At 47.8% G+C, this 12,210-nt stretch overlaps 2 protein-coding genes and 1 long non-coding RNA gene across 4 annotated transcripts in view; 2 read left to right on the forward strand and 1 right to left on the reverse strand.

The window, feature by feature from the left end:
- Window positions 1–943: 943 nt before the first annotated feature.
- LOC147243415 (uncharacterized) lies at window positions 944–2,871 on the reverse strand. The gene is made up of 3 exons (XR_015110720.1): window positions 2,266–2,871; window positions 2,043–2,168; window positions 944–1,917 (listed from the first exon to the last, which is right to left on the reverse strand). It is a non-coding gene; the product is annotated as an uncharacterized LOC147243415 (long non-coding RNA).
- bub1ba (BUB1 mitotic checkpoint serine/threonine kinase Ba) lies at window positions 1,366–7,592 on the forward strand. 2 transcript variants are annotated; one of them, XM_086190298.1, is made up of 15 exons: window positions 1,366–1,706; window positions 2,516–2,576; window positions 2,703–2,887; window positions 2,960–3,057; window positions 3,160–3,269; window positions 3,345–3,439; window positions 3,999–4,027; window positions 4,105–4,297; window positions 4,921–5,058; window positions 5,294–5,388; window positions 5,596–5,751; window positions 6,241–6,377; window positions 6,453–6,606; window positions 6,704–6,819; window positions 6,919–7,592. In XM_086190298.1, exons 2-15 carry the CDS (start codon window positions 2,530–2,532, stop codon window positions 7,034–7,036), a joined length of 1,671 nt encoding a protein of 556 aa, XP_086046424.1. In that variant the 5' UTR covers window positions 1,366–1,706; window positions 2,516–2,529; the 3' UTR covers window positions 7,037–7,592. The 2 variants fall into 2 exon arrangements, with proteins under 2 accessions (XP_086046424.1, XP_086046423.1); XM_086190297.1 differs by having other exon boundaries at window positions 1,367–2,021.
- Window positions 7,593–9,448: 1,856 nt separating this feature from the next.
- Window positions 9,449–12,210, forward strand: part of pak6b (p21 protein (Cdc42/Rac)-activated kinase 6b) — an 11,020-nt gene continuing 8,258 nt past the window's right edge. Inside the window, exons 1-2 of the mRNA XM_086190171.1 lie at window positions 9,449–9,522; window positions 11,681–11,920. Coding sequence (XP_086046297.1) covers window positions 11,711–11,920 — 210 coding nt within the window. The 5' untranslated portion in view covers window positions 9,449–9,522; window positions 11,681–11,710. The remainder of the gene's footprint in view (window positions 9,523–11,680; window positions 11,921–12,210) is intronic.

Here is a 12,210-nt window from a genome sequence, read left to right on the forward strand (position 1 = left end):
AAAAAAGAAAAATACCGTGAATAAACTTGGGGAAATGTCATTTAAGCTGAAAGCAGAATTGTAGAATTTCTTCATTCAGTCCTTTTGTAACACAAACGCCTGGGTAATTTATGTATATTTTGATGTATATTTTGTGTATATTTTGATGTATAGTTTATGTATATTTTGATGTATAGTTTATGTATATTTTGTGTATATTTTGATGTATAGTTTATGTATATTTTGATGTATATTTTGATGTATATCGTGATGTATATTTTGATGTATATTTTGTGTATATTTTGATGTATAGTTTATGTATATTTTGATGTATATTTTATGTATATCGTGATATATATTTTTATGTATATCGTGATGTATATTTTGATGTATATCGTGATGTATATTTTATGTATATTTTATGTATATTTTGATGTATATTTTGATGTATATTTTATGTATATTTTGATGTATAGTTTATGTATATTTTATGTATATCGTGATATATATTTTGATGTATATCGTGATGTATATTTTGATGTATATCGTGATGTATATTTTATGTATATTTTATGTATATTTTGATGTATATTTTGATGTATATCGTGATGTATATTTTGATGTATATCGTGATGTATATTTTATGTATATTTTATGTATATTTTGATATATATTTTGATGTATATCGTGATGTATATTTTGATGTATATCGTGATGTATATTTTATGTATATTTTATGTATATTTTATGTATATTTTGATGTATATCGTGATGTATATTTTGATGTATATTTTATGTATATTTTGATGTATATTTTGATGTATATCGTGATGTATATTTTGATGTATATCGTGATGTATATTTTGATGTATATCGTGATGTATATTTTATGTATATTTTATGTATATTTTGATGTATATCGTGATGTATATCGTGATGTATATTTTATGTATATTTTATGTATATTTTGATGTATATCGTGATGTCCTGAAGATCTGAACGTGCTGAGAAATGACAAAGCAAATCAGAATCTAATTAAAGTGTAAGTTGGACATGAATTAAAACGTGGATATAAAAATGATCAAATCATCCTGAAATAATTAAGAATGCAGGCTTTTAATGTTAAGTGTTATTGTTTGTTTTCAGCAGTCCTCCCTCGATGCTCTGCCCAGTGACTACAGGAGGGGGCGGAGCCTGGAGGCGTGGTTACGGTGATAGACAGCAGGTTTTGTTGTGGATGTCAAGGTTCATCAGGTTGGTCCTTCAGGCACTCCTGACAGCAAGCAAATAAAGAATTTTGAAATCAAAAGCAATGAAGATATAACCAAACTATTTCCTGTCGACGCAGTAAAAACAGGAAGTGTCATTGTTTAAGTGGGTCTGTCAGTTGGTATTTTTATCTTCCTTTTTTGAGTTCATATTGTTTTGTTTGTTTGTTTGTTTGTTAGGTTGTGTTTTCTTTGTTTTCTAACTGTCTCGGAGGATTTTGTTATTGTTGTAAACTCTTTTCCATTTTGTTGTTTTTGTTGAAACTTACAAGTAAAAAAAAGTGGAAAAAAATGTTGTCACTGTGCAGTTCACGGTCGAGACACCAGGGGCGCCATGACAACGCTTCAGTCAGAGCGGAAGTGACGTCTGACATCGCCCAATCGGAACTGCTGCAGGAAGTTTTTTAAAATTAACCGGGTGGATTTGAATGTTTTGATTCCTTCACTCCGAAGTTTCAGGTGAGAGAAGTGACGTTCGTGATGTCATCCCGCAGGTTTGGTTTCCTGCCGCTGAAGCTTGTCGATGCCGAGCGGCACTGAACGGACCGTTGGCTCACAGCTGCGCCAAACTTCCCTCGGAAACCTCCGGGCACCAGCGGGGTTCTGGTCGAGTACTGCTCCCAGTTAGAGGCTCTGACTGTTGAACCGGGATGGTGTCCGTCATCCGGCTCTGTCGAACCGTTGAGAAGGTTTTGTTTTAAAAGAAATTACAGTTCTAACGTTACGGCTCGGTTCAAACCTGAAGTGGACCCTGACAAGCAAGAAGTATTTACAGTTGAGTACCACTACTACAACCTGAGTCCGAGTTCTCTATGATATCTCAGATGCAAACTGGATATCATGAAGGAAGGTTTCCGGTTCTGGACCAAGTTGCCTCAGAGATCCACAGACCCGGGGTGGAGGGAGGTGGTTCAGCAGGGCCTGGAACACGCTAAACATCAGTTCAGGACTCGCTTGATTTACTTTCACACAAGTTTTAATCTACATTTTGAATGTAATCTAAGAAATTTGGATTTACTTCTCATTCTCCAAATCCTCCTGATGTCTCGTTCAAATCAAAGGAAAAGAACGCGTCTGAATTCTCGAGAACTTTCCTGAAAATGATCAAAAACGACCTGGAATCCTGAGCTCCTGATCCCTGAGCCTCTGGAACGATGGGAGCAGGGAGTGAATCAAACGTTACACTTCTGTGCTTCAAGGAGACTGCTTGATATGTTGGCTTTGATTGGCTGAGATTGACTGTTGCTGTCTTCTGATTGGTCCAACAGATCTGGACGGTGTCATGGCGGAAGGGCTGCTGGTGCGCGTGGGGCCGTCTGCGTCCAAAATGTAAGTTTCTGTAGTCACATGACCTCCCATGATGACCTCAGCCTGCTGAGATGAAGCACAACGCCACACAGGAGCGCTGCTGCAGTATTTAGTGCAGTCATGATACTGTGTCCCTATTGGATGTAGCTCGGCCAATCAGAGGGAATCACTATCAGCGCAGAACCTCCTGGGGGCGGGGCTTCAGGAGGAGGGCGTGGCTAAACAGCAAAGCGCGTACTGTCGAGATCTGCTGCTGCGAGGAGGAGTAGAGCTCAGCTTCGAGGAGTTGAGAGCCGAAAGATACAACCAGCAGAAGCAGCAGCAGCTAGATGGTGAGTTCACTGTCGGCTCGGGCGCTCGACCGCTGCCTCACCAGCTGACCCGCTCCCGCTTGTGTCCTGTAGAGAAGCTGCGTCAGCTGACGGAGGTGAAGGAGCAGCTGAATCAGGAGCTGCAGGAGAAGACCGGTCTCCTGCAGCAGCTCAGGACGCTGCAGCGGCAGGTACCACACCAATACTGCCATGGTCGTAGTAGTGGCAGTGACTGTAGTAGTGGAACTAATAGTAGTAGCAGTGTCAGTCTGACCACAGGTCTCTCTCTGCAGGGGTGTCACGAAGGCTCCGCCCCTCAAGTCAGTGACTCTGTCAGACTGCCGCCTGCCTCCTCCTTCCAAATATATGATGAGTCACAGTCTGCTGTGGCAATGCCTTCTGGGTAAGAGACACTCACCTGGCCCAGGCGGCCCATGGAGCGAGCTGTCACTCAAACTGCACGTCTCTCGTGTGCCAGGAACTCAGAGGCGTCGACCAGTCAGCCAGTGGAGGACGTCTTCCTCCCGCCTGTGGAGACGCGACTGTGTCAGAGGGTCCAGTGTCCTGGTCCAGGTGAGTCTCAGGTCCTGGCCCAGGTGAGTCTCAGGTCCTGGCCCAGGTGAGTCCCAGGTCCTGGTCCAGGTGAGTCCCAGGTCCTGGCCCAGGTGAGTCCCAGGTCCTGGTCTGGGTGCGTCTGTGGGGCATGTCCTGTGGTAGTGAGTGGGGCAGTTGAGCAAGTGGCCAGTCAGGTGCCAACATGACAAAAGACTTAAAACACCTGGAAACTCTAAAGCCGACATTTGGAGGCGAGGTGGCTTCCACATGAACGAGTGAATGAATGACAGTGAGCTGGACAAAGGAAATGCAATTTGCAAAACTTGACGCGTCGCTATAAGATGAGCAGAACCCACTTGAGAACTCAAGTCGACTCAGACCTGTTCCAGTAGACCGCAGCAACACGTCTGGGTATCGTCCTACGACTGTATCCTTACCAAAGTGTTGTGACGCGTATCGTACTGTGAGGTTCTCGCCAACATGCCTGACTGGTGGCTGAGCGTGGTGGTGCTCGCAGCTCATTGGCTCCTGCTGAAGACGTGTCCAGCGTCCTCATCCCTTCTTACTTGTCTTCCAGGCACCGCCGTTCCCTCTGAAGAATCTCAGGTTGGTTCTCCTCTGGGGTTGTTTAAGATTTTACTGCGTTGGACCACAAGTTCACCAAACGCGCGTCTCGTCCACAGAGACAGAATCTCTCTGCCAGGATGACGAGCGACACCCTGGTGGCGCTGGAGACCCGCCCCCCTCCCTCTAACTCCCAGACCCCAGCATCCAGAACCAGTGAGAAGCTGAGTCCCATCAAGGAGACGAGCGTGGAGGCCGGCTCTCTGACGTCGCTGGGAGGAAAGGACCAGGGTGACCACTCCCCCTCTTCTGGTGAGGGCTTTGATTGACAGTGTTACCATGGTGATTTGCTTAGCTTTATTTTTCAGGGGAAATTTCTCTCTGTCGAGGTCCTTAAAAGTTTAACAATTAAAAATCAAACAAACCTTTCAATAATAAGCAGCATTTTCTTACAGCCAGTCAGAGCTCAGGTACAATGGAAGACCCCAACGGACTCCTCAGGGTCCCTGGACCCCACTTTGAAAAACTCAGTGCTGCTGATTCTTCTGTGTCTTTTCCTTCTTAATAACTTTGGTTAAAGTAGTCATGTCGCCCCCTGCTGTTTATTTTCATACAAGACACATTTTCAGTGTAGATTCAGTTTTCCTCTCCAGATCCAGTTTATTGATTATTAGTTTGTTTATCGATGACGCTGCCCCTCATGCTCCGCCTCCATGTGCTGGGCCTCAATCATGGGATGTTCCTACACACAGATTTGTTAACATGTGATTATCAGACTTCAGCCCTCAGTTTAGTCCTACAGGCTTTGACAACTGGTTGATTGACAGCAGATGCCCGGAGGAGGCGGAGTGACGCGTAGCCACCACACATAAACAAGAACATGGCAAGGATCATACAATGACCATCAGTTTGTGTGTTTTTATGTTTTTAACCAGTTGGTGCCGCTCTTGATCCCTGCGACCCAGAGCTGCGGCAGCGGCTGCTGGACCTTTGTGATGTCACATCCTCCCCAGACTTCTACTCAGAGCCCCGCCCCCTCCCTGACATCGAGGAGGTCGGATGTTTTCAGCTGGGTATGAGAAAACCTTTGGTGATCGTCAGTGCTGTCGTTCACTGATTCGGTGTTTTGTCTTTCCAGCAGGTCTAAAACTTCTGAATGTAGAGGCCTGGAGCAGATTAGCAAGCACATCAGCAGGGCGGTAGACTGAGGCGTGCGGTGTTTGTTAGCGTTAGCCTGTGGGGGTCCGCACTGTAACGACTCATGCAGTTTCCTCCCCTACCTGTACATGAACAGTCACGTGTCCACAGGTGGTGAGGTGTACCACGTCTACTCCAAACTCCTGGACGGGGGCAGCTTCTGCGTCTATCAAGGCGCTAACGAGGACGGCCCAGTGATCGTCAAGGTGAAGTTGTTGTCGCATCCTGGTTGTGTTTCTCCTTCACAGTGTCAGCAGCTGATGCTCATGGGTAGTGTAGTCCTGTTAGTGACTGGAGCAGCTGAATGTCGGTGTTTTGAAAGAGTCTAAGAATTGTGGCGAACAAGCCTGACCTTCCCTGTGAGGCCCCGCTGGTCTCCATGGTAACTGCCACGTCTCCTGCCTGTGCTGCAGGTGGACAGCAGCTCGGTTCCCTGGGACTTCCACCTGTTCCAGCGTCTGAAGCAGCACTTGGCGACCGATGTGTCCGATGTTCCTCGGATCAGCTGTTTTCAGTTCCTGGATGGCTGCATCACCGTCTACACCCCCCCACCCCATCACCTGCTCACAGTAAGACACTTCCTGTTCATGACCACATAGAAAAGGTTTGATTGTCTCTTTAATCCTCGAGCCAATCAGGCCACTCCCCTGAGCCACCTGGCAGCCAAGCTGGTGCCAGAACCTGACCTTGGCCCCCTGAAATGATGCGGTGACGAGACTGATCGATATTTCGACTGAATGAGAGTCGAACCTGGTGGTTGTGGCCCATGTTGGGCTGATGATGTCACAGGTGTCAGGTCTGAATGATGTCAGCTGGTTGAAGTTCCTCAGAGTCATAAAATCAACAGCGTGCTGCTACATGCCTGAACCTGATCACCTTCCCCGCCTGCTACTCTGAGCTGATGAATGTTTCAGACTCTGAATCATCACAGCAGCCGCCGCTCGCTCTGATGTTCCACCGCATCACGGGAACTCGCACGTTTAGTCGGCAGCTCGGTAATGAGCAAGCATGTGGACAGGAAGCTCGAGCATGGTTCCAGTAACGTGTGACTGTCTCAGGAGCTGACGGAGCGCGTTCCCAGCGAGGCGTCGGTGGGTTATAAAGCTGTCGCTCTGCTGCAGCTGGTGTTGCAGCTGCACTCCTGCAGGCTGCTGCATGCAGCGCTGCAACCATGCATCCTCACCTGCTGTCACAGGTAGGTCAGTGGCAGGGGGGGTGGGGGGTGAAAGTGTTAGAGCCCCGGTAACCGGTGCTGTATTTCCTGTGTCAGAGGGTTCTGTAGTCCTGATTGGCTGTTCCCTCTGGACTGGTCGTCAGCGGTGGACCTGGAGCTCCAGCAGGACGTCGTAGCGGTCGGGCAGCTCCCCTCAGCTCAGACCTACATCAGCCGAGGAGTCCTGGACCCCAGCGCCCCACCCCAGCAGGTGCCAGCCCAAACCACTTGTCCACTGTAGGCACAGACCCACCTTTATCACTGTCATTGGTAGATATTAACTCCTCCCCCTTCTGCCTGCCTGTCAGCTGGATCTGCTGGGTGTGGCTGAGACGGTCCACCTCCTCCTGACCAACAGCAGCATGGTCCTGGTGAGGGACGCCGAGGGCTGGACGCCAGAGCAGTTCAGCGGGGACCAACCCTGGTAAACAAGCTTATAAACCTGGCTTATTCCAGGTGTTAGACCTGGCCCTCTCCCTGTGTTAGACCCTCACCGTGTGTCTATAACCTCTCGCCTCTGCAGCGATATGTTCTCTGGAATGTGGAGGCGGTTCTTCCGGGCGCTGCTGAATGGCGCCGGTGGCTCGTCGCTGTCTGTCCTGTCAGAGCTGGCCGAGCTGCTGTCGTCACTTTATAACTGAAACATCGCTCCCTTCTGTCTTGTGTGTCTTTGTGTAGCTGTGTCTTGTACCAAACTCCATCAATAAAAATGCCATTTTAAAATGTTTTCTCGCCTCCACAATGATGCAACCTGAATCCACACATCCTGGCGTTTCTGCAGCTCTGGAACTTCCTGCTATGGCTGCAGGTCATTACCCATAGTTCATAGCAAGTGGAAGGGGTTGCATCAACCCACTTGATTTCAAGCTGAGGGAAGGTCTTTTCTGTCTTTCCCCACAAATAAACTTCTCAGCACCTACACACCTCCTTATTTGTCCCGTGTTTTCAAAAATCGTCATCCGGTCGGTCCGGGTCGCAGACGCAGCAGCCTCAGCCTCAGCCAGGAAGCCCAGGCTGCCTTCCAACATGAATCGGTAAATGTGAAAATCAACAGACATGAACCACACAGAGGGGAACGCTGCTGATACGCAGGACCAGTCATGTCTGCCGTCTGATGTTGGGATTTGATGCTGATTTTTGGGGTGCAGACCAGAAACCTCTGACACGGGACACCGAGCTTGTTGTTGTGGAAGTCAACCTGAAGTGAGTCAGTTCTGAGTCACCTCCTGTGCTGTGGCTGGGCGGAGCCCGACGTGCTCCGGCGTGCTCAGACACAAGCACGTCTTTTGCTTTGCCATTTTGTCTTCAGACGACGTGTGCATATGGACCCGTGTTGCTCGCTTCTAAGACTTCTTGTCTTCATGTGTGAGACACTTGATTCAGCTGATCTTCGTGGCAAATCGTTACCCAGCCACTGTGGTGGCGTCAGAACTGCTCCGGTCTCGGTTCTCTAGGTTCTCAAACTTTTCATCGACACAACTGTTGCAAACCATTATAAAGTTGAGAATATTTTAGTCTGCAAGTTACATGTTTCTCTCTATACTCTCTATTAATATCCAAATAAAATGTGTCCCTTCACATCTTGGCATGTAAATAAAGTCATCATTTCGTTCTGGTGCGATCATTTAGTTCACACCTTCAGGAGAAAATGTCTTCAAAGTTCTGAAGACCCCTGTTGTGCTCTAGAGAACGTCACGACAGACCGAATGTTACGTTCTTTTACATGTGTAGCTATAGAACGGTGCCAGTGAGCTAGCCACAGGCTACTAGCTTCATGCTAGTCAGTAGAAATGTGGCTGTTGAGATGAAATGGAAAATACATTTTCAAACTGAATATTTAAACTTACAAAGTATTTGCTTTGAAGGCAGGGATCTACTTATAACCATCCATCCCTCCATCCATCCATCCATCCCTCCATCCATCCATCATCCCTCCATCCATCCATCATCCATCCATCCATCATCCCTCCATCCATCATCCCTCCATCCATCCATCATCCCTCCATCCATCATCCATCCATCCATCATCCCTCCATCCATCATCCCTCCATCCATCCATCATCCCTCCATCCATCATCCCTCCATCCATCATCCCTCCATCCATCCATCATCCCTCCATCCATCATCCCTCCATCCATCATCCCTCCATCCATCCATCATCCCTCCCTCCATGTTCCCCCTCTTCTCCTGTTGAGGGTGGTGGGGGTGGAGCCTATCCCAGCAGCCTTCCCCCTGGACAGGTCACCAGTCCATGGCAGGGCCAACACATAGAGACAGACAACCATTGGCTCTCCCAGCCACGCCTACGGTCAATTTAGAGTCTGGATTAACCTGGTCCCTCTTGATGTCTTTGGACTGTGGAGGAAGCTGGAGTACCAGAGAGAACCCAGCAGGAACAGGGAGAACATGGAGACTCACCCAGAAAGACCCCGTGCTGCAGCCGGGGCTCCACCCACAACCTTCTTGATGGGGGGCCACAGGGAGGACCACTGCTCCACCCACAACCTTCTTGCTGGGGGCCACAGGGAGGACCACTGCTCCACCGTGCAGCCAAAGTTTATAACCTTTATAAGAAAAAAAAATTGATAAAAATACAACTAAGATTTTAGACAAAAGCGATCAATTTACCACTTCAAATGGTAAATAAAATCACCAAAGTACTTAAATCATGTCTGGTCAATTTCTTCAGTGTATTTATTAAATCTTTTTCTATTGCCAAATATTGTGTTCAACTGGAGACAATTTGGGGGGAAAATATCTAAAAACAAAGTAGAACATGAGAATAAAGTAAACATCAGCGTTACACATTTAAATACACTTTTTGTGGGAAAGAATATTTTAATATGAAAAGTTGAGTAGAATTTGCTTAAAAAAGAAGCAACAACCCTGCAGTCGAGCTAAACTCCGCCTCCTTCCAACTTTTTTCCTTCATACCTGAAACAAGGTGAGACAGGGATGAGTGAGGTGGGGGAGGGTGTGTGTGTGTGTGTGTGTGTGTGTGTGTGTGTGTGTGTGTGTGAGTGAGAGAGAGCGAGGGAGAAGGGGGAGGAGAGACAACAGCCAAGAGTCCGTGTCACAGTAAAGAGAACAACAGCAGGAACCAGTGGAACAACCCCACTGCTACCAGGTGAGTGTGCATTGTTTCTCGCGTGCATCCAGGACAGTTCTTGAGGACCAGACTGAGACGGTTCCACGGAAGCTTCTCCCACTTTTTTATGTGTTCCTGTGAAGAACATCGCTAAATCCTTCAACAGCCAGTAGGTCTGGTTTAAAGAAGAGCAGTTATGTAACATGTTCTGGATTAGTAACAAACATAGAACCTTGAGATGGAGGTCCTTGCCTTTCCTGGCTATGGAACATTTCTGGACCTCTGAAGAACATTTGGGGCTGTTAGTAACACAAAGGTTCCATAGAAAAACCCAAACCTTAAATTTAGGCTCAAGCAGACGTTCTCCAAGCTTGTCATGTTCTGGAGCTTGAAGTGATCAGTAGAACCCTTCTACCTTGACATGTCTTTGGGTGTTCAGATGCCTTTTTGACCACAAGAACTCAGACGTAACATCTCTGATGAGGCGGCACTCGGACACTGCTGCCTCACAGCCAGAGGTCCCAGGTTCAAGTCCCTGCCCACCAAGCGTCTGCATGGGTTCCCCCACCATCAAAGACATTCACAAGTCTAAAGAGGCACCGGCTTGAAATGGGATTCAAATCAAAGGCATCACTTCTCAGTGACTCCAGAATGCAGGAAGAACCAGCCACGTATATTTAGCTTGAAGCTAACAGAGCCTGATGCTAACAGCAGCTAAACTGCTCAGAAACATCTGGTCACCACCTCTCCAGGTGGTCTGGTAGAATCCAGGCCTCCTTGATCCAGATGGAGGATCAGGGATCCACTAATCCGGATGCATGACTCACCAAAGGAAACCAAGAGATCTGCTTTATTTTATGATCCCAATCTTTGTCAAAACTCCCTTTTCAGGGTCCAGGTTGCTACGAACCAAGCTAAACATGTCCTGCATAAAAACTGAAAATGGTCACGATTCAGAACCATCTCGGTCTCTATGTAGAACCTAGAACATTCCTGGACATTTTTGGGGAAAAATAATTCTTCAGGATCAAATTGTATTAAAACAGTTTATAACCTGTTACTGTTCCGTCCAGAACCGGGCTTGAACAGACAATGTCCTCCACTGTTGTGCTTATAAGGGTTCTGTTTAGGAACAGGAAATAGTTCTGCTCACTTGAACAACAGGAGATTGTATTTAAGTTCTGGTTCTGTTTGTCAAAGTCTTCATTTAGAAAGAAAAGATCTGCAGGGCGAGATGGTAAGATGTTGAAGTGCAGGTTCACCTGAGCAGGTAAATCGAAGCCTCATAAAGGAGGCTGGGCTCAGTCAGCTGATGGTGTTTACCTGCTGGCTCTGCTCACCTGGCCGCCATCCTCCTCCACCCAGCTGAGCAAACAGGACACACTGCTGCTCCGTCCTCTGTTTCACTGTAGGCCAAGCCGGGCCGAGCCAGACCAAAAACCCCCGGGTGGAGGGAAACTGACTCGAACAGGAGAGAGAGAGAGAAAGAGAGAAAGAGAGAGAGAGAGAGAGAGAGAGAGAGAGAGAGAGAGAGAGAACCTCTACAAGAACCCCAAAGAACCTCTGCCTCAGAACACACTGACCAGAGATGCAGAAGCATCAAGGGTGCGACCGCATGCTAACATGTTTCCTAAGACACCTCAGCGGAGACCTTCTCCAGGACTTGTGGCGCAGTAACGATGTAGGAATGTTAGCTCGTTGAGGAAGCTCAAGTTTCTATCTGAAGTTCAGGGATTCAGGATTTTCTTTTTACCTTTGCACACCTGTAAAGCTGTAAAACCCAGCTCACATGAAGCTACACTGCTTGACGCTAAACTGTTCGATGATGCCTCAGATTGAGGAGGACAGTTGTTAGCTAGTAGCGTAGCACCCGACCCGTGAGCCCCAGCGCTCTGGTGCTGGGTTGTCTTGCTTCACTGTGCCCTCTGCTGGTCAGAAGACACACCTGAACATCTGTGCCTGCAGCTAACAGAAATGAGACAGGTGTGATCTCACCTGGGCTGTTGGGTGTGTTTGATAGGACAGGAGGTCACGTGACTCAGCTCAGGTAAACTGACTGAACAGGAAGTGAAGCTGTCAGTGTGCAGTGTGTCCGCCTGCTGAGTGTGTGAATGTTGTTGGATCCTCCAACCTGTGTGATCAGCGGAGGTGCCGTGCTTCTGGTGCTGAGCCTGCTACTTCCTGTTGTCTCTCTCAGGTCTCATCGCCACTTGGCGTCCCGGATGCAATGTTCCACCACAAGAAAAAGAAGAAGCGTAGGCCTGAGATCTCCACCCCAAAGGACTTCCAGCACCGCGTACACACGTCCTTCGATGTTGCCACGGGACGCTACGTGGGACTACCGCCGCAGTGGCAGAGCGTCATCGACACACTAAAGAGGCCACGCCCCCTGGTGGACCCGTCCAGGATCACTGAGGTTGAGCTTGTGCCAAAGAAGGTCAGAAACGCTCTCATTCATCACATCCAACAGGTATCAGTGATGTCATGTGTGACATCACTCACATTCTGTATTCAGTTCCTTATTTTACGTACTGTTGCTATGGAGCTTGTTAATGCATTTTCACCTGGTTGCCAGGATGCAGGTCCAGGACGTCCTAAATGAATGAGGTCACGTCTTCACCGGTCATGTGACAGACCAAACCAGCCTCAGTACAGCGAATACACTAACCACCTGTAATTGCCTGTGAAAGCTCATCGGCTGGCGCCAATCAGGCTCTGGCAGGAAGA

The sequence above is a fragment of the Aulostomus chinensis genome, chromosome 20 (genome assembly GCF_037954235.1).
Source record: "Aulostomus chinensis isolate RoL2024-O1b breed Wild chromosome 20, RoL_Achi_v1.0, whole genome shotgun sequence".
Taxonomy (NCBI): domain Eukaryota; kingdom Metazoa; phylum Chordata; class Actinopteri; order Syngnathiformes; family Aulostomidae; genus Aulostomus; species Aulostomus chinensis.